Below are 23,030 nucleotides of genomic sequence, written 5' to 3'. Positions count from 1 at the left end.
ATTGCTGATAATGGTCGGCGTTTCTAGTTCGACAATATTGTTTGGTCACAGAGCAAAAAGTTCGTTTAACACGATTTTCCCAAAATTGCATGAGAGAACCTTTGTAGCGTTGTTTCACATGAAGGAGGCCTTTCCATTCAGCATGTATCAGAGCTTCATATTCGGGCTCACGTAAAATTGACGTATTAAAGTACCACAATGGGCTACGTTTGAGAAATTTGTGGGCTGGTAGTTTGATGGTCATGAGTACAGCATGATGATCACTAAAACAGACTGGGACCACAGCCATGTGTTGAACCTGATGTATAAGAGTGCGACTGATATAGAATTTATCCAATCTTGAGGAACTCGTCCCTGTAAAGAAGGTATGGCCAGGCGTGGTTGGAAATAAGTGTCGCCACACGTCGACTAGATCATAGGTGGCAATTAAATTGGACAGACTGGCTGAGAAGGTATAATTTGGGGTCATATCTATTGGTGCCAAAACAGCATTAAAGTCTCCGGCTAATATACAAGGAGAAGAACCATTATGTAACGCTTGGGCATGCTCAGTATTAAAGAAACTATTGCGCTCTCGTGCATGATTCGAACCGCTTGGAGCATATGCTGTACACAGGCGTATATTTTCTAGTGTTCCTAAGGTGATACGTTCAGTAGGCATTTGGAGAAGCGCTTGAAAGTCAATATCACTGCGGTATAGAATAGCAGTTCCTAAACCATTTTCAGTGAAGCATGAAACACATGAATAATTAGGGATGTCTGGGAAATCGGGTACTGCCACCTCTTGTGCAAACAGAATATCAACTTCTCCCTGATATATAAAATCTCGTAGTGCGTGTAATTTGACCGGAGAAGTAAGACGATTTAAATTGACTGTGGCAAAACGAAAACTAAACATTACAAAAAATATATAAAGTAAATACAAGAAAGTAAAGCAATGCGGGAACAAGAACATGTGTAAAGTAGAAACAAGGAAGAAATATATAAACAATATAAATTATTGATACCAAAGATGGGCAATGCACTATTCGCCGTCTGATTGAACAACAGATTTCAACTTTGTGGTCGAAGCTCGTGTTTTCCTAACATTGTGACCACTTGTTGTTTCATCACTGCGGTTACCTTTAGAATTTTTAGACACTGCACTACTGTTAAACTGAAGTTGAGTTAACTTGCGCTTTTCGCAGGATGCTACACTCAGATCGGAATCACTTATGGTATCACTTGTAGCATCTTCAAAACCAGTGGTTCAATGGAACCAACTGCGAGAGGAACGCTTGAAGGGGTAGCACTGTGCCCCTCTATTGTATTTCTATCACCTACCTCAGAGTTTAGTAGAAGTGGCTGGTCAGTCACAGGAACTGGAGATGGAACACCTGTCTCATCAGCATCGGGAGTAGGTGTCACTTCCATACTATGTGAGCTGTCAGCAATGGAAGGGTGGACGGGATGAATGTCTGGAACACTAGATGCAGCACTTGCAAGTGGCAAAATCGGGGACGACACGGGTATGTGGGTATCCTTCTGTAGAACAGGAAATGCACTGTAAGAACCGGTATTGGGAGCTGATGTATCCACTGGAAGGTTGCACGGCATGCGGACACCTGGAGACACAGAAGTAGACCTGGGTAAAGGTGGAGTTCTCTTCTTAGGACAATCCTGTACAAAATGGTCCTGAGAGTTGCAGACCGCGCAGGTCTGGATTTGACCGGCGTAACTGACAAAAAGACGTAAACCTCAAACAGTAACAAAGGATGGAATGTTACGTTTAACAGTCATTTTGACTAGTTTGCGACCCGTGCGGGTAAGATAAATATGATCAGTAGAGTACTGTTCATCAGCAATATTCTGAATATCCCCATACTGGGAGAGTACACGACTTAACTGGGTATCACTAAGTTCCATTGGACATAAAGAGACTTTTACAACAACAACAACAGAGTTGTCTGCCAAATCAATGGGTAACACATGATCTCCATCAGTATTGGTACGGTGCCGTTGGTACCGGCAAGAATACGTTCACATAGCACTTTACTAACTAGTTTGATGTATAAAAGTTTACGAATAAAGTCGAGTTCTATACTTAACACTTGGTCAATTGTTAACTTGAAAACACTTCGAATCCATTCATGAATATGAATAGACGTAGGCTTTTGACGCACAGTTACGAAATTAATTCGGAGCGTATTAGACCTCATACAACTCATATTGCTTACACTCGACGTTACACGTCAACTACAGAATATATATATATATATATATAAATGGTGTTGCTCACAAGTGAAACAAAGGACTTGTAGTACACACTTCACCAAATCACTAAGTCACAGAAATAATTAAAAAAAAATCAAACGGCACTATTCGACAAACAAAGCAGATACAATAGTACAGCACGGACAGAGAGGCGATGTTATGCGCCCCGTGTCTCAACGCGAACTGTTTTGTATGCCTCTGCGCATCTTCTTTTGCCTTTTGTTATAGCAGTTTACTGTTCCATACTTGATTTTGTTTATTCCGATACGACTATGAGTTCTCAGTAAATATTTGGACGTTACAGCTCTTGCAATGTATAAAAGTGTTTTTAGAATAAATCACAATCGATATTATGTCCTAATAACATACGTAAAACAGGTTGAATTCGTGAAATGATTGAGGTTGGACTGAGCGTAAATGTTTTCATAGTTAGGAGCCTGGATATGCAAATCCGCTTAACGTGGGGATTTAATTTTGTGAAATTTGGTACAGAAACTATCTACCATATTGTGTTTATAGTTCGTTGGCAACACTGACCAAATGGGTATATCTGGGTGCAAAAGTGACATTATCAAACTCTTGCTCGAGTCATATTCTAGCAATGAGCCAAAAAGGAACATAATAGCTTCTGGCGCTTACGCGTAACATTCATTTATATTCTGTCGAATATGCCATACAAAAGGTCAAAAACACCAACAAACCGGCCCTTATAGGGTGAAGTTGCGGGTTCGCCCGTGATTTGAAAACGGTTTCATACTTCTCATAGCAAGAGCTTTCAGGCGATATATAGGTTTTTCCCAGGTACTTGGTCCCGATATAGAATCATACCTAGTCAGTGCTACAAATTGCTGTCATTACCGGGAAAAGTTACGTGTAAGTTGGGTTGCATCTGTGTAGGCGTTCTCACAACTGCAAATGACCTGGACCCCAAGGAATGGAATTAGAGCACTTAGGGAAGGGGGAGATACTTTTGTAAGTGGCTGAACAATAGGTTCTAGATAGACGGGGTTTGCTAAATGTGAATCTCAAGAAGAAAAAGGAGAGCTTTAATGTCCTTTTTGTATTTCATCTGATATGAACCCTAAGCTACAGGTAAGACGACATTTTGCGAGATGCTATCCCTGAAAGGAAGGCCTTGTATTCGTACTAAAGGAAATACAAGTACAGTATGCACATGTATTTTCATTGGCTGGAGCATTATCATGACGTAAAGTCTATGACAGTATGTTATCGCTGCGGTTTCACGGATGAGGTTCAAACATGAATAAAGAGTCCATTGTAACATGAAAAGAAAAAAATGCAGAAATGAAAAATCAAATACACGTATTTAAATTCATTACACAAAATAAAATGAATGTCCCTAAAATTAGTTCATAATAAAAATCACTATAAGGCTTGAAAATTTTTTCGATGTTCAGCACGTGCCCAGAACTATTAGCTGCAGAGTTTTGAAATTTTTCTATAAACATTCACTATATATCCTAACCTGACGCTAAGACCCCATTATACTTAATGTGCTTCCTTAGTGGTAAAACGAGGATGAGCGTTTACATAATTTATACAGAACTTTAATGAACAAGTATTTTGAAACAATAAAAAAATACATGTAACTTTGAAGTATATTCCATAAATTTTATTATTTCCGTGTGAAGAACACTCATTGTTCTGGTATTTAGAAAAACGTAAAATGATAAAAACAGGTTTCTAACTGATATGCTGTGGAACACTACAGCTTGCATGTTTCACGTTTATCAGTCGTTCTTGAACTTGAAACTACTTACAAGCTTTTCGCTTTCACAGCAGGAAAATTGAAGCAAAATAAATTGATAGGTATATGGTTTCAAATGTTACAAATGTTTAAAAGGAGAATTCAAAGGTGCGAAACAAGATGTGCTGTTACTTCTTAAGCCTCACAAAGCTGATCTCGATCCGTATTCCTATTCCTATCCATTTTCTTTCATTACCTATGGGATGACCGGCTGTCTTCATCAACGTACTTGGCATGTCTATATTTATTTAAAAAAAAATACTTTTACGCGTTCACTAGCACGGGATAAAAACTATTAATAAAGATAAAAAATATTTAAAAATTATTTAGATAATGCTGTACGAATGTATTCTGTAATTTTATTTTTAAGTGTTTAAGTTTGAAAAGTTTCATTATCATTGTGCGTAGCGCGTTATCTCTGCAGAATTTACTTTCTCGTGTCGTGTTGTTACGTGTAATATAGATTGAGATAATTGAAGTTTTTGACACTCTTCAAATAACTGTTGTTTTAACACTTTCGATCCCAAGCCCGAGTCGCACATTGGTGGTGATAGTAGTAGTAGTAGTAGTGGTGGTGGTGGTAGTGTTGTGTGTGTGTGTGTATGTGTGATGACTGAGTATATAGAACTTTGCTATTTTTATCTCTCTTCTTGTTTGCTGTACATAGACAAGAATTAAGCATACGTTTCCTACGTGTCACACCAATATATTCAAAATCACTCTCTCGCTGTCGTGTTCTTCTTAGCGTATTGGTAACGAGGTCACTTCTTACTTTCTGAGTGTTCACTTCGTAGTGTTGGCATTTCGAGTCTTACCCAATCCATTCGACAATGTTAATAGTACCTTACATTGTAAACAATTCTCTCCACTGATGTAGATTAAAGAATGTCGAGAAATATTGTACAGAATGCCGTTGAGCTGGAAGGAACGAGTAATTGTTATGTTCTTTTCAATTGCAGACCTTATTATATCCATATAGACATTGTAAATTCGTTGTGGTTCGTATTTCTTGTTGGCTTCGTTTCACAGTACGTAGTTTTTCTGTTATAAAATACTGTTATTTCTGAATAAAAGGGTCGCGGGTTGTAATCCCTTCTACTCATTTCTATTTTTTCAAAAAATATTATAATTTAATATTTTTTAAATGTTGCCAGTAGATGTTCGTCTGTACCGCCTTATTACAAACACACAGACAGTTGAGAATAGAGGTAAAGCAGAAGGAGATTATACTTGTTTCATTGTTTTATAATGTCTTTTAGAGTTACCTTAATGTAATAAAATCACGCATATAGGCAATTTAACATATTTTGGAGAAATATTTTTGGTTGATTACTGCTTCGCCGCATCTCTGTCGCTAGTAAGCCACTCATGATATAATTTTCAAAACCGAAGTGGGGCAACCGCGGCTCGTCGCTGCGGAGGCGCCAATATTTGGCGAGGTGTCGCTGGATCCCCATCATTGGTCCACCGACGCTTGCAGCCTGGGGTTGCTTCTGGAATTTAATGGCGTACCATAATATCACATATGTCAATTTAATGTGTCACAATGATTGACGATATATTTCCACTGAATATTGAGTGTGGCAAAGGGTGTAATATTGAATGTAAAATGTGATTGTTAATTAGTAAATTTCCATTACATCTAATTCCAAACGAAAGTTTTGTGATCGAGACTTCTTGAAAAAACAGTAGTTTTTACATGAACAGGAATACGTTCTTCTTTGTAACAGTGGAAACTGTTAAACTATAATTTTGCACTGTTCTAACAATAAGATTCGATGTTGTTTTATTTGCATTTATTACATTGGAAATGTGTTTGATAGTTGACATCTACTCCACGCTGCAAACGTCGGTGGACCACGGATATGAAACTAGCGACATCTTGCCAAAACTTAGCTGTCCCGCAACGACGATCCGTGGTGGCCTCACATACGTTTTGAAAATTATACCACCAGCGGAAGAGAAGCAACGAGACGCCAACGAATAAGAAAATTATTTCCCCAAAATATGATAAATCGCTTATATGCGTGATTTGTTTACATTAAAGGCGAATCTAAGAAATCTAAAAAAAAAAAAATACTATGAGATGGATGCGAGCCACCAACGTTATGATTACTAAGTGCGTGTTCTTCCGACTTTGTCACGGAGTCGATGAAGAAAAGTCTTGTAGAGGGTTGGCCAATCAGAGCTGCTTTAATCGTGTAATTCGACGGTAACAGCTTGGGATCAGATAAAATGCAATTGCCATATAATTTATTACAAAATGACGCTCGTCTGTTTACTTTATTTTATAGTCTCCCATATTCACTTTCTAATGATCGCCGGCAGTTACCATATAAATTCATACAATTATATACACTCATCTCAAGATCTTTTACTTCATGATGTAGAGACAGGAGTTACTCTTGACTCCCGGAGCTCACTTTAGGAACAATTCGTCAGAAAAGTCATATATAATGATAAGCGGCTGCACATGACTGTTGATAGTTCGTGCTGCTCCCTGCGCGATTCTACGCGACGAATCGAAGGAGCGCGGACCAAAATGAAGTCCCCGCTGTTATGCGCTGGTAACTTCAATACCCCGACTCTAGATATCTGTTTCAACCCGACGAACCCTGCCGCCCGTGACACACTAGAGGTGATCCTTCGGCGCGTCACTCTATCAAAAATCGACATTTACCGGCAAGTGGGCCACTAAGTGTTTGCGACGTTTACGCTATTGGGTAGTTAAACAGATCTTTCAGAATTTGCCTATGTTTAAACAGTTTATTATGATACATAACATACACCGTAAGAAATTTACGATGAAATTGTTCGCATTGTGTTCATATAACAGACAAATTATAGATAATGGGACCTACCATTCAAATGTAACCCATGTGCCCATGTGCCTTTGATATGAAGTCTAATAATTACAAGCCCTCCCCGCTGGTCTAATAGCTAGCACGCGAACCTTTGGTGCACAGAGTCCTGGGGATCGATTACTAGTGGGAAAGCATTGAACGACAGTGGTAAGAATTCCACGTTAAAATATAGGTCCACATCTTATATAGCCTTGCCGACAAAAGTGGACGCTAAACGATAATCAAAATCAGTGAACAGTGTTGCAAATTTCTGCTGCATAAACAAACTATGTCTTGTGGAACTGGTTAAATTTATTTTGTTAAAGGAGCTATTTTAACAAAATTTTAGTATTAACGTGTCAGGTATTTCTATTTAGGGTCAAGAAAAAACACATTTTGTCACAAATGGTAGCTCTGTCCACGTAGATTCTAAAACCAGAAACAATGAAAATCGATAGAATACTGTGACATTATTTTAACAAATATTCATTCAGTTAATAGTTTGGGTTGTTACAAAAATGGGAAACTTAAAAATTCCAATTAATTGTAACAAATCCATCAGGAGGAAATTGGAGGGAGGAGTACATCATTAATCAGCTCGTTTCATAGGTATCCAAGCTCACGAACCTGGTGCTCGCGAGCTCGGCACTCTCGCTCAACCGGTTTGAAGCTCAATAATTAAAAGCGAGCCCGAGCCCCAATGAAATAAGTCAGCGTGAGCCCAAATGAGTGAGAGGCCAACTGAGGGCAGTAAACCTGAGCGCTAGCCGGCGCGAGTTCAACTAAGGGAACTGAGCCCGAGCGCGAGCCCAACTGAGGGAACTGAGCCCGAGCACGGATGAGCGCAAGCTCAGTTAAAAGAACTAAGCGTGAGCCCGAGCGAACCCAGTGCAAAATGGTCATGTATGAACAACAATCATTCCATCAAGTCTTTCCCTATGTGATATACTGCATTCTTTCGGTTCTCAAACTGATTGTTTGTACAGATATCAGCGCTCTTAAGATTATCTCATTTACTGCTGAATGTCGAGAGTGACTGACTTTAAACATGACACTGTAGAAAGTTTTTATCTAAAAAATTGTCTCCAGCACAAGCAGGACAGCAATGGGGCATACTCGCTTCTAAACATAGCGCTATTTCTATCCGGAAACTTTCCTCGGAAACATCAAATATTATTTTCACTTCTATTATTATTTTTAATGATTATGTAGAAGTACACTAGAGATATTGTCTACTGCAATTAAATGAAAGGAAGAATATAACTTATCTATAATCTTGTTATGACACCAAATTTTTATCTTTCCAGGGGACATGGCAAATGTTATTTTAAATATTAATTCCCTCCAAATATGGTCAAAGAGCAAATTCCAAAATAGGTGGTGTTAAGAAAGCTTTGTCCTTCTCCCTGTCTGCCCTCGTTCTGGCGAAGGAAATTAGTCCTCGCCCTAGCGCACCCTCGCCCTCGCAGTGGCAGTTGGTCGTCGCCTTCACTCTCCCACGCCATCACGAAGGGAGTTGGTCCTCCCTTGCTTGCCATCGCCCTCGTGCTTGAAACTTGTAATCGCCCTCGCAGTCCAAGCTTGTCCTCGCCCTCGCCCTCGTGCTGGAAGCTTGTCCTGGTCCTAGCGCACCCTCACCTTCGCGTCATTGTGAGCAAGGGAATTTGAGGGTGAGGATGTCCTCGCGAGAGTGAACTTCTCTGCTTGAATATATGGTGATAAAGGACAATCTAATTTGATAATGTCACTGTTTTTAAAAATAAGCTTCTCTTTCGTGCAAATTCTTCGGAATAGCATGCTGTCATTCATCCGTTCATATGTCTCGGATAGTTCACAATTGGCTGGCGCGGCAGGGTGATCTGGATGTTGGAGATTGCACCCCCCCCCCCCCCCGTGGTACCAACATGAACCCGATCAAGAACTTGTGGACGGAAGATAAAATAATTATGAAGGAACACTGGCTTACTCCGTCACCTACCACGAAAATAGAATTGTGGAATTTAATTTCGGATGCCTAGGAGAACGTTTCTGAGAGCAAGCGTTGAAAGAACACATTGGAATAGCTTGAACGTAACATTCTTGAACGAAAGTCGGCAGTTATGTAAAAGCGTACATTACGAAAAAGTAAAGCTCCATTTTAGTTGAGCATTCTATCACTTTATATCTTTAGTTCTTTCTAAATCAATAGTGAACATAAGAAAAGGTGCTCACTATTTTACTTTACTGTTATTATTCAATACAATATTTTAATATTTAGGTAACGTTATAATGTTTTTGTCGTTTCTGTTCTTTCTTCACCTTCAACGTTTAGATCTATTCCGGACTTCAAACTAATTGTAAGTAATACAAAGTAACAAATTATAACTGTGATATTGCGCGGTGCCATTAGAAAGTAGGATTCAAAACCCGTTGAAAGTAGTAATTCGTTTGTGAATTTTGGTGAAATCACATTGATTAATAAATAATAATAATTCTTATAATGCTTTTCGTTACTATTATTTGCATGAAACAACACAATCCTCTTTATTGTTTTTATTCCTCAGTCAGAATTAGACTTCGTATCAAACGCACATGGGGACATGGGTTACATTTGAACGGTAGATGGTTCCTCTATTTATAATTTATCTGTTACATGAACACAATTCTAATCAATTACATCGTAAATTTCTTATAGTGTATGTTATACCCTTTTGTATATGTTAAAAAACTGTTTAAATATGGGCCAATTCTGAAAGATCTGTTTAATTTCCCCATTGCATTTTATCTGATCCCAAGCTGTTACCGTCTAATATACACGATTAAAGGAGCTCTGATTGGCCAACCCTCTACAAGCGAGACTTTTCTTCATCGACTCCGTGACAAAGTCGGAAGAACACGAACTTAATAATCATAACGTTGGTGGCTCGCATCCATCACGTGGTATTTTTGTTTTTAGATGTTTTAAGACTCGCCTTTAATGTAAACAAATTACGCATATAGGAGATTTAACATATTTTTGGGGAGTAATTTTCTGATTCGTTGGCGTTTCGTTGCTTCTCTTCCGCTGGTGGTATAATTTTCAAAACGTATGTGAGGCCACCGCGGATCGTCACTGCGGGACAGCCAACTTTTGGCAAGATGTTGCTAGTTGACCATCCGTGGGCCACCTAAGTTCACAGCGTGGGGCACTTGTCAACGATCAAACACATTTCCAATGTAATAGATGCAAATAAAACAACATCGAATCTTACTGTTACAACAGTGCAAAATAATAGTGTAGCAATTTTCACTGTTACAAAGAAGAACGTATTCTTGTTCGTGTAAAAACTACTGTTTTTGCAAGAAGTCTCGTTCACAAAACTTTCGTTTGGATTAGATGTAATGGAAATATACAAGTTAACAATAACATTTTATATTAGATATTAACCCTTTGCCATACTCAATGTTCAGTGGAAATATATCGTCAATCATTGTGACACATTAAATTGACATATATGATATTATGGTACGCCATTAAATTTCAGAAACAACCCCATGCTGTAAGCGTCGGTGTACTACCGATGGGGACCCAGCGACCCCTCGCCAAATATTGGCGGATCCGTAGCGACGATACGCGGTGGCCCCACTTCCGTTTTAAAAATTATACATCGAGTGGCCTACTAGCGACAGAGACGCGCGGAAACGCCAACCAACCAAATAAATTGTTCCCCCAAAATACGTTAAATTGCCTATACGCGTGATTGTTTTCATTAAGGTAAGTCTAAAAGACATTATAAAACAATGAAACAAGTATTATCTCCTGTTTTATCTCTATTCTCAATTGTCTGTGAGTTCGAAATAAGGCATAATTACAGACGAACTTCTAATGGCAATATTTAAAAAGTATTAAATTATAATATTTTTTAAAAAATAGAAATAAGTAGAAGTGATTACAACCCGCGATCGTCTTATTTGTAAACCGAAATACTACGTACTGTACCACGAAGCCAACAAGAAATACGAACCACAACGAATTTACAGTGTCTATGTGAATAAAATAAGGTCTGCAATTGAAAATAACATAACAATTACTCGTTCCTTCCAGCTAGATGGCATTACAGATACCTAGGTACTTTCTACAACATTTTTCAATATTTGTTAATCTAGATCAGTGAAGATAATTGTGTGTATTACGAAAAGGTACTATAAACATTATCAAATGGATTGGGTAAGACTCGAACTGCCAACACTACGAAGTGAACAATCAGAAAGTAAGAAGTGACCTCCTTACCAATACGCTAAGAAGAACACGATTGCGAGAGAATGATTTTGAAGATGTTGGTGTGACGCGTAGGAAACGTATGCTTAATGCTTGTCTATGTAGAGGAAACAAAAGATATAAAAATAGGTAAGTTCTGTATATACCGTCACCACACACACGCACACACTTCACCAATGTCTTTAAAAAATGTGAAAGTGTATTGTTTCTTATAGTAGTCAACTATAACGTAATTACCTATTACAAGTGTCAGGATTAGTGAGTTTAACGGTTTCTTCAAGGGAGAAAAATGTATGTAATTTCAAAATCATTGTTACATAATTGCAGAAAAGTGTTAATTTTATTTAGGATATTGTGTGGTTAAAAATTACTGTTGTGCTGCATAAAATAACTAAATTGGAGGGGAATATAGATATATACCAGTTTTTGGCAGTAGGTGAATTTTTGTATTTGTATGTTATTTTTTTCTCATTTAATATGTAAATTTATTGTGGAGTAAATATGTATATTTAAATTATTTGGCAAGGCCCTATTAGAAAGTTCTTAAATCTAAATTTACGAGAAGTAGAATATCATTAGTACCTTGTAATTAGACTTATCGCAAGAACAGGTTGTGTGTGTGTGTGTGTGTGTGTGTGTATGTATGTATATTTCAGGATATCAATCTACAAATTGTAAATTACTATTCTTGTTCAAATCAATTTCCAGTTTATATTACTCGCTTGCATTATTGTTATAAAGTTATTAATTTCATAGATATACCAGCTTTTATTTCTATAGCCTTATATTACCTTTTTGGTTATTGAAATACAGGTTTATGTTTTGCTAGTCTGAGATACGAATTGATACCATAGACAAGAATTATTATAGAAAATGTTTCTATTTTTTGCTATTAAATGAAACTTCAATTATTTTCCCTTCTTTAACAATTATCATTCTAAGGCTTGACTCCCTCTTTAGATACTTGCCCTGGTCATTAACCCTTGTCCGGGCAAGATATTTTTGTACTGTAGACGGGCAACTGGGCCTAACCAACTCTATTAGCCTTACCAACTCGATATGTTCATGACTTTAACTTTGACTAACGATAAAAGGATTCAGAATTTTGTGTCATCGAAATATTTATAGTTATTGAGAAATTCGAAAAAAATGAAGCTTATGGGCCTGGGAGGCCCCACTTGCCTGGATAAGGGTTAAGGGTCGGTGGCCCACGACGGAGCTATACTAAGAGACTTTAAAACTGTCATCGATCAGTACACATTTGTTTGTGGGATATTCTAGTATTTTCATTTCGAAAATCCGACCGATGATTAGAGCTCCTTTCATGGTCTTGGATTGTAGGATTCAACTTTCTCTAATTCCAGAAACCATCACCACGACAAAACCTGCTCCGTTTCATCCTCTCACCTAGGAACAAAAGACATAAAGAAAAGAAACAACTCTTGCTTCGTGAGGAGTAACACATTAAAGTTATAGCAATCTTTTGTTTATTTGCCATTTTTCTTTCAAAGTGTTTTGAACTGTTCCAGTTCTGAAATATCTTTTTGGAAAACTACAGTCTTGATTCTGCAGATCTCTTGGAACGATCCCAACCATTAAGTGACGAAATGCATTAGAAATCAGGAATTTCCAGTATGCAATATCTTGAAACGCAACATCTAGAATGTGGTGCCTCTTGACACGTTCATCCATTTTCGTTGGCATAATTTCCTGCAGTCACAGACGATGCTGTCTCAGTTGGTGATAGCTGCCTTTGTTTATGTTTCTTTAAGTCTTGGGTTCGACTCCCGGTGTGAACATTAGGTAAAAAAACGCCATTTCAGGCCAGCCATCCATTTTTTTTAAAGGTTTTCGTCATTCTCACCAGACAAATGCCGGAAAGACATCTAACATAAAGGTCTCAAGCAGATTCCTTCCTTTCCCACTTCTCCGAGTTGTGTGATTACGGACGTCATCCCTCATATATGAGAGGATTAGACCACAGACGCCAGAAATGTAAAGAAATATAACTCCTCTCTAACATTGCCATAGATGCTGAAAGCCCAAAATTTAATTCCTAAATACTAAATCGGAACATGAGTCACTTGCATTGGAAAGTATATTTAAAAATAAAGCGTCTGATATGACAAAAGGTATCAAATGCATAGCACTATAAATTTACTAAGAGATATTAAGGAAGGTCGTCGGAAATACTTAGCGTCCGTAAAACATATTAAGCGTCGAAAAGAACTATGTAGTATAGTATAGGACAAATTGAAACAAAAGCATGGAGATAAGAAAATTTTAAATATCACGCAAATGAATTAACTTGTTGAAAAGTTTGGTATGTGTGGTCATTAGATATTCCCTTCCCGCTCAGTTTGATGTAAGTAAAACTAAAAATATCGTCCGAATTCATTCCATTTATAGTATTGAATGTAGCATCTACACACACATACACACACACACACCTACACACACAAACGCACACACACACACACACGACAAAAGCAAGTAGCAAGTTAGACAATAAATACAGTGAAACATCTCTAAAGCTGACAGCCGTGGGGAATCAAAAATTGTCCGCTATAGAGAGGTGTCCGCCTTAAAGAGGTTTCAATATTTTCTTACGTAAATTAGTAAACAAGATAATATGCAATTAGAAAAAAGTATTTTTGCACGAATCATGTATCTACGAATATTACAAAAATGTTACTATACCTGTATTATTCTCCGCCATCTATGTTCGAGGCACAACATGGAAATAAGATTTTATAGTTTTCTGCACTTTACACTTATCACTACTTATTACATTTTTGGTATGTTGTTTTAATTTGTAGATTAATTGCAGTCCAGTAGTGTCTTTCTTATACAAATAGAAATTTTCCAAAATCGACAGATGGCTTAGTGTATCAGTGTAATTTTTCACATCGCACGGTTTTTCTTCTTCCTTATCCTCCTCGACGTCTTCCACTTCCAAGTTCTCCTGTAGTTCTTTTACTATAGCACTCACATCAGTACTCGTAGTTTCCGTCGAAATCTGATCGTCGATAAAACCATAATCAGTTGCAGCAACATTGGTGCTCCCAACAATCGTAAGCAAGCTAGAAACATCTTTTACTGCGTCATCAGTTGATGTATCTTCGATTAAATTATTATCTGAAGGAAAGCTTGCTTTGCGGAAACACTTCTGAATTGTTACGTGGTTGAATTGATCCCAGGTGGCTTGGATCCACATTACTGCTTGCAGTACGTCAATTTTCTTGCTTAAAAACTCACTTGACGTCTTTTCCATTTCCGCATTCGTAATCAAACTTTTCAAGACATGCTTGCGATAGTTCAGTTTGAAATTTTGAATGACACCTTGGTCAAGCGGCTGTGAAGTAGATGTAACATCCGGAGGGAAGAAAACAATTTCAACATTTTGAAGTTCAATATTCGGATGTCATGTTGCATTGTCTAAAAATAAGAGCACCTTTTTGTTTCGACGAATCATTTTCCTATCAAACTGCAACAGCCATTCGGTCATAATGTCTTTAGTCATCCAACCCTTCTTATTTGCTTTCCATTCTACTTGGAGATTGTTCAAATTCAGTCCTTTGAAATACCGGGGTTTTGCAGCTTTACCAATAATAATTAGTTTCTCTTTATCGCCAGCCATATTAGAACACAAAAAAATTGTCAACCGCTTCTTTGCAACCACCGGAACACGTTTCTCCCTTCAAGCATATTCTTTTTTCTGGAAGCGCACGAAAAATTAGCCCCGTTCCATCTGCGTTAAAAATGTTTTCCGGACGGTAATTACGAACTATCGAAGGTAATTTATCCAACCATTCTGTTACTGTGGGGATGTCGACATCTGCGGATTCTCCACAAATCGCTTTAAAAGAAATTTTGTGTCTAATCCGAAACTTCTCTAACCACCCGTTCGAGGCTTTGAAATCTGTAACACCCATTTCTGCTGCTACCTCCAAAGCCTTAGCTTGTAGCATCGGCCCTGACACAGGAATTTTTTGATTTCGCACTCTACAGAACCATTCAAAAACTACTTTATCCACTTGCACACCAACACTGTTCAAAGCGCTGCGACACTGTTTTTCATTGCCATTTTCACACCACAACTTCATTAACTTGTCTTGATTTTTTATTATCTCAGCTGCTTGTGTTTTACCGATACGAAAATATTCAGCAATTCTTCGCACACCACAGTTTTCTTTCTTCGAAAATTCAATCACTTCGATTTTTCTTTTAACGTTAGCGCTTTTCGTGGCATTTTCAAAGCCTACAACAACTGAATACACCTTATTGCTTATTTGATGCCGGATGACAAAAAGATTTCTTTCTACAAACAGAGGCAGTGAGACAATATGCGTAACCGTGGACAAAAATTACCAAACTAGTCTTCTGCTTGGTTAGAGATTCCAGCGGGACAGTACAATGACGTGTCATCCCAAACAGCGGGCAACTGTCAATCACTTTTGTTTCTTAAACAGGTTGGGTTGGAGTAGAATGCAAAGAAAGAACATGAGGTTGTAAAACAGAGACGCTTTGTCTGGGTTGTTGAGCAGCCAGTCGAGGAGGCAAAATGTTATCACAAGGCTTCCTTGGTAACATATGTATGGTAAAAAAGTGAATTCTGAAAATATACTTTTAATGTACTTTTCAACTTGTTTCTAGAGAAAGTGTCCGTAATACGGAGGTAAATAATACCTATAAAATACAAGAAAGACTGTCCGTGTCCGTACTAGAGAGAGTCCGCTTTAGAGAGGTCTGCCAATATGTTTTTTCCTATTACAGTGTACGAGGATTACAAAATATGTCCGTTATGGGAGGTGTCCGCTATATAGAGGTGTCCGTTAGTAGAGGTTTCACTGTATTGTATTTTAATGATTCTATACATAAATTGTTCATCAAGTGTGTATCTTTCTGATGTATGTACAGAGTACAACAGAGCAGCACAAGCAAGATTCCAAAATTCATTTAGCCAATTAATGAATGCATACTGATACTGGAGATCAGACAGGAAATGGGTATTATTCGGGGGTAAATCGCTATGCAAAACGAACGAATAACCGTGGCTATTGAGTTTGTGAAGACTTTCCCTTTTAATAAGAACAGCCAAGCGGACAGTAAATCCTGAGGGAAGCACAATTAAACCATTGCAAACCACCATCGAGATGCTCCATTGATTAACGAACAATTAATCATTTGCATCGATTACCTTCGGGAACCCACTCAGAAGACGGAGCCTGTGACGGAACACTGATGGTCCCTTCTTACTTAACCTCTTGCATGTCAATAATATACATGTGGATGTCATAAAATACTCCGTTCCAAAATACCAGTGACATCCATGTGGATGTCATGAATATATATCCTTTATTAAGGGTCGTATTAATCCAGGAGATGATGAAATTTCTTAGTTGTTGAAGGCACGAGTTAGTTATACTATTTCACCTTATGTGACAGAACCTTACTCACAGAAAAAAAAAGAATTGTTTCAGTAGATGGCACTCCTAAGGGAGTATTCAATTACGACAAACATGTTTTCGCTTTGAAGGTAAACAATTAGCTAGTTCGGGATCTAAAAAAAAAAAAAAAAAAAAAAAACCTTGTGTTTGATTTATGGTCAGTGTTGCCAACCTGAAGCGGCATAAAATCCCTTCAGAAAGTCCAAATGTCCCTTGTTCAGTCCAAATCTTTCACTATGATTTTTTTTAATTATTAATATGAATGCTCTTCTCGCGCGTCCACAATAACTATCCCCTTTATAACGATCTAGACAGTCTTTTAATAGTAAATGAAAACCTGGCGTTACAGCACGCACACAGGAAAATGACATATGGAACGCAAGTAGTGGAAGTACGTACACGACTCCTTTCATACAAATTTCATTAGAACTAACTCGTTACTTTTGTTTTACTAAAATCCCATGCATTTATAAGAGCAGTATTTTTTCGCTAGAAGAATACTTATGTCAACATTACTATATGACTTATGTAACTTATGTACAAAGAAATTACTTAGCAATCTTGCTATTTACACAAATGTATCAGGTGTGTAGCCTAATGCTTACGTTAACACATCTTTATCTCTAATGCACAAGTGGAAACATATGTTGAGGATGACAGCCTAAAACACTACGTAACTTGTAGAATTACCTATCTTACTCTCTTACAATCCAAAAGCGTTTTTTTCCTTCTTACTGATCTAACGGCTTGGGCTCATGCTTTTAGTACACAAAGTATAGGTTCCGGTTCTCGTTTGGAAAAATAGAACATCTTGTTCTACATAGCCTCGTTGCTGACGAAGCACATTAATACAAAATCGATAAATCAAGCAATCAAACAAGTACTTTTAAGAAAGTAGGTGTATTACTCGAGTAGAAAAATAGAGAACATCAAAACTTGTAGTGATTAAAATTCACATGTATCTATACAGGTAACCAAGAAAGTTCTGTCCTTCGAACATCCATATGTCTCTTAATACCTAATTAGAAGGTCAAAAATAGTCCCCATCAGCATCGAGAAAACCTTCTGCCAACTTCTGGAGGGCCATGCATTCCATCGCGGTAGACCTTGGTGGTTCGTAATGTGAAGAAGGTATCAACTGCATTTTGCACCTCTACTAGGGATTTGAACTGGCTTCTACTAAGGTGATTGTCCAGGGAATGGAATAGATGATAATTGGACAGTGCAATGTCCAGAGAATATGGCAGATAAAGTGTTTCCCATCCAAGGCGTAAAATGGTGTCCCGGGTGATCCTAGGCACGTGGGGCTTAGCGTTGTCCTGTAACAAGAAGACCCCTTTGTGAAGAGCTCCAGAGTTTTGAGTTTTTCTTGAACACGGCTCAACAGCTGAGAGTTCACATTTGCATTGATGCTATGACCAGCTGGTAGCAGTTTCCGATACGCGATGCCGCCAGTAGACCACTAAATACAAAGAAGGACCTCCTTCTGGTGCAGGACTGGTTTCGGCTGTTTTGGAACTGGTTCATGGCATGCTAACGAATGATGACAGCATCGTGAAGCTTCCTATAGGACCCACTTCTCATCACATGTCAACATACTGTCCAGAAATGACTCCTCCTTCATATGAGACGGCAAAGAATTACAGGTATCTACTCACGTTGCCTTCTGGCTCGGAGTCAAAACATATGGGGCCCATCGACCAAACTTGTAGTGCTTCACAGGTTGATGGAGGTGGTGCCGGATGATTTCTCCACTCACACTGAATGGTAGTCCCTGCTCCTCACATGTCTAGCCACTGTTCGACTCAATTGCTGCCTAAAGATCTTCATTTTATACATGTGTTGGTCTTTTGGCACGTGATGCATCTTCGAGTGGTTCGTCACAATCATTAACCTTGTTAAACTACCGCTGCATTGTCCGCGTAGTCATGACACCCTCACCTAAAGGCCTGATATATCTTCCGTCCCGCTGCAGTAGCGTTTGACCCTAGCTTGAACTCGTACAGCATATACGCCCTTATGACGCTCTCCGGAGGTCCCACTCTGTCCTTACGCAAGTTCACGGTGAAACTGAACTGCCTCAACCAGGTAGTGTGTTGGATATAACCACACCAACAACTGACCTGCGCCTTGTCTCCGTTTGCACTCAACTCACGATGTGAGGGCCAATTGAATACAGACCTCCATAAAAAGCGACATAACTTTCTTGGTTACCTTTATACAATTTACTACTTTTATATTATCTTTGCAATTTAACTGTTTTAATTGTATGTATCATGTATTACAGGTTATGGAAGTTTTCATTATAAGTTGTTCTTTTTATGTGGAAGTATCATAGCCGTTGCTGCTTTGAACAAATTTGAAACTTCATTTCTTTTACCATCGGCAGCATGTGATTTCAACCTCAATTCTAACGACAAGGGTGTAATTGATGGAATTGTGTTTTCTGGTAAGTACTTTTGTGTCATTCAACCGGTCCGCAGCGATTGGGTAGTTAATTTTTTTTTTTTGGTTACCGGAACCGGTTTTTAGGATTTTCTCTCCTTTTTAGATCTAATACTTACGTAAATTACAATGCATTTAGCGAATATTTCGAATATGTAGCATATCAGTCGAACGGAATTTCACCTTACAGTTATTAGCGGGTGGGTCGAAGTGTTCAAGGTCTAATGTCAATTCGGCTACTGTGCACAACAATGATCGAACGATCTTTGTGAATCGTAAAACGGAGGACTTTTGCTTAACCCGAACACATACAAATATCACAAGACATCGCCATTGAACATGGTCAGAACAAATGAAGTTTCTAATGCAATTGTAACAAATACGCTTTTCTCCTCTGTTTCACTTTTTCAAAACTAAATTTATATATATTGCATTTCTCTTATTGTGTACGCGTGCCTATTTGTGGGTATGTGTGTGTGTCAAAATATTTTATTCAAATGTAACTACAAGACCTATCAGAGTATAAACGCGTAAAAATCGCAGAAAAGTTAAATGTTTTCCTTATGAGAGATCTTCAAAATTTAATCGGCTTGCCAGTAAAACGTGTACACTCCGCATTAAAAAAATGTGAGTTAACGCCGTGCAGTTAGGCTACCCAATATACACCTTCTTATTCCATAATCGTGTCAGGTAAAGAGACCCCCTCTCTCTCCTCCTTTCTTCTCTCCAATACTGAAATTAGCTAACAACATGAGCGCAATTCTAATTTCAAACTACACAGTATTAGTTTCAATAAAATGAAATTACAAAACCGAGACGAAAAAAAAATTCATAGCTTGATGTAGGGAGAAACTGAAACACACACAATGAAAAATTGACACCAATGAATGTCTATTACACAGAGATTCAGAAAAGAGGCAAAGAGAAAGAGAGAAAAGGAGAGAAGAAGAAAAAGAAAAGGGAGAACAGACAAAATTTTGGAATTCAAACGGAGTAAGAAAAGAACGTAACATTATAAAGTTCCGTTTCCAGAAATCCAACAGTAATATAAAAGTAACGTTCATTTTTACATATTATTTCAGAACTATTCGAATATATACAAAATGTCTTAAACATTCATTATGTCACTTTCATAATGGATAGCATACTCAATTTCAAGAAGAACTGTAGATCTCCGAGACACATCTAGGATAATATCAAAAGTTTAACACACATGCATTGTTTCCGCGTGGTACGATTGCAAATTCAGTAGTGATCATTGGACGTAATGATTCAAAATACATTTTAATGTAACCAGCAGATAGCGTTGGTCATATCATCCAATTCAGACTACTAATGCAAACTGAAAAAAAAAACGAAACAAAAAGAAAAGAGAAAGAAAGAGAGAAGGACAAAATTGAAGGGTTCTATTTTACTGCTAAATTTCTATCAGAAATGCCTTATATTAAAAGTCCAAACTGTATCGCAATGAAAAGTATCCAAACTGTATACAGCAGATCAATGATGTGTTTGGAGTGTCCTAATAATTCCCTTGCCCTTTCCCAATTAACATTTGTAAATCGTTTCTATCATGATACAGGTGTTTGCTTCCACATTCTTATGTATAGCTTGTCCAGTATGATAAGTCGATTCTTCAAAATCACTTTGTAAGGAAAATTAATTTTGGCCATTACGTTATCCCTGCCTGAAATTAGAAGAGAAATATTACTTACTTTAGCCCTAATCTTGGGAACGAACCAAAGTGCACAACGAAATTAATTTATTCGACGGCCTAGAGAGAAATTAGTGCCCACTAATAAAGGAAATACATACAATCCAGGAAAAAATAGAGAAAAAATGAATTGAAATCTTTGAGTTTTATGTCCCACGATTATGCCGGTGAGGCTAAAGGAGACAGTGATGATGAGTAATGAATGAATTGGTGGAATGAAGAAAGTGGGGGGAACGAGAGAACCCCGAGAAAACCCTCGCACACGGTGTTTATCCATCACAAAGTTCACTTGGCGGGGGCTGGGATCGAACACTGGGCCTCAAGCACCAGAGCTGAACGCTCTACCACTGAGCCACCGCGGCCCCAAAATAGAGAAATAAAACATATTTTGCAGTAATTTTGCCCTGCAAGTTCAAAAGTACTCAAATAATAATAATAATAATAATAATAATAATAATAATAATAATAATAATAATAATAATAATAATAATAATAATAATAATAATAATAATAATAATAATAATCTATATTATAAAATTTAAAGTAACTATGTTTATGGCCGCCAATCTCTTGAACTACCCGATCGATCTCGATCAAATTTTCAACATTGATAATGTTCGGGTCTGGGAAGCTTTTTTACCATTCCATTTTAACGGTAAAACTTAGGGTTAGGTGGAGGGGAGTAGGGTTGATATATAAAAATAAATAAAACCTAATATCTCTTGAACTACCAGATCGATCTTATCAAACTTTGAACATAGATAAGGTTAGGATGTGGACGACTTTTATCATTTCAGCTTGACGGTGCGGCATAGGGGCCGGAGAGAGGGAGATATATGCAAAAGAAAATGAAAGTGACTGTCTTTGTGACTTCATCACTCTTGAACCACACAACCGATCTCGATTAAATTTTCAACATAAATGAGGTTCAAGCCTAAGATTGTATTTATGTATTTACTTTGACGATATAACTTAGGGTTTTAGGAGAGCGAGGAGTTAAAAAGAATAAATAAAACTTGATAACTCGTGAAACACAGGATCAATAACGATCAAATTTTTAACATAGGTGAGGTTCGGGGCGGAGACGATTTGTATCATTTCACTTTCACGGGAGAACTTGGGGAGGGGAATAGGAGATGGAGACACATAAAAATAAATAATCCTTAATGACTCTTGAATCACAAAGACAATCTCGATCAAGTTTTCAACCTAGATGAAGTACGAATCTGAGATGGTTTCTGTCATATCACTTTGACGGTGTAACTTAAGAGATGGAAAGGGGGAGCGACATTTAAAAAAGAACGAAAAATGACCGGTATTAGTGCCGAATCTACAATTTTTGGAGTCGATGAGATTAACACTGACACATCTGTTGCAGTTTAAATCCAATTTCAGCCCCTCAACTTGGAAGAGGGGAATACATATAAAAATGATCGAAATAACCAATATCAGTGTCAAATTCATAGTTTTATGGCTCGCTGACATCAACAATGACACTGCAAATGCCCTGCCCACAACATAGGGAGGGGAGGGGATATAGAAAAACTAATCGAAAATGACCGATATCAAAGAGCGCTTTAGAAGTACTAAAAAGTGATTGAGTATGGGAACATATTACTATTTTTTCTCAATTTAACCAAACGACGCTGGTAATTGATAATAATAATAATAATAATAATAATAATAATAATAATAATAATAATAATAATAATAATAATAATAATAATAATAATAATAGACTACTATACTTTGATTGTGAACGTATATTATTATTATTATGATTATTAATATTATTATTATTACCAATTCTGTACTTATAAACTTGCACGCCGAAATTGCTGCAAATTATGTTTTATTTCTGTAATTTTTTCTGGATTGTATGTTTTTTCTTTATTACTGGCCACTAATTTCTCACTAGGCCGGCGAATAAATGAATTCCATTGTGCACTTGGTTCGTTCCAAAGATCAGGGCTAAAGTAAGTAATATTTGGCTTTTAATTTGAGATGTGATGGTAGTGTAGGGGTAACATAATGGCCTTATGAATAATACTGTTATCTAACATAGGTTCAAGTCCAAAATTAATTTTCTTTACAAAGTGATTTTGAAGAATCGACTTACCACTGGACAAGAAATACATAAGAATGTGGAAGCAAACACCTGTATACTGATAGAAACGATTTACAAATGTCAGTTGGGAAAGGGCAAGGGAATTACCAGGACGTTCCAAACACTTCATTGATCTGCAGTATAGACTTTCCGTGTTATCGTTCTCAGAAAGAAACACTACACCATTTGTTAAACAAAGTTTGGCTGAAGCAATCG

At 37.5% G+C, this 23,030-nt stretch overlaps 1 protein-coding gene across 1 annotated transcript in view; it reads left to right on the top strand.

The window, feature by feature from the left end:
- Nucleotides 1-23,030, top strand: part of LOC145661780 (synaptic vesicle glycoprotein 2B-like) — a 62,600-nt gene that overhangs the window by 37,349 nt on the left and 2,221 nt on the right. The window contains exon 3 of the mRNA XM_081727118.1: nucleotides 18,839-19,000. Coding sequence (XP_081583244.1) covers nucleotides 18,839-19,000 — 162 coding nt within the window. The remainder of the gene's footprint in view (nucleotides 1-18,838; nucleotides 19,001-23,030) is intronic.

Source organism: Thermobia domestica, chromosome 10 (genome assembly GCF_964235325.1).
Source record: "Thermobia domestica chromosome 10, izTheDome1.hap1.1, whole genome shotgun sequence".
In the NCBI taxonomy this organism is placed as follows: Eukaryota; Metazoa; Arthropoda; class Insecta; order Zygentoma; family Lepismatidae; genus Thermobia; species Thermobia domestica.
Note: the sequence above shows the minus strand (reverse complement) of the source record. Positions and strands in the feature narration are given on the sequence as shown.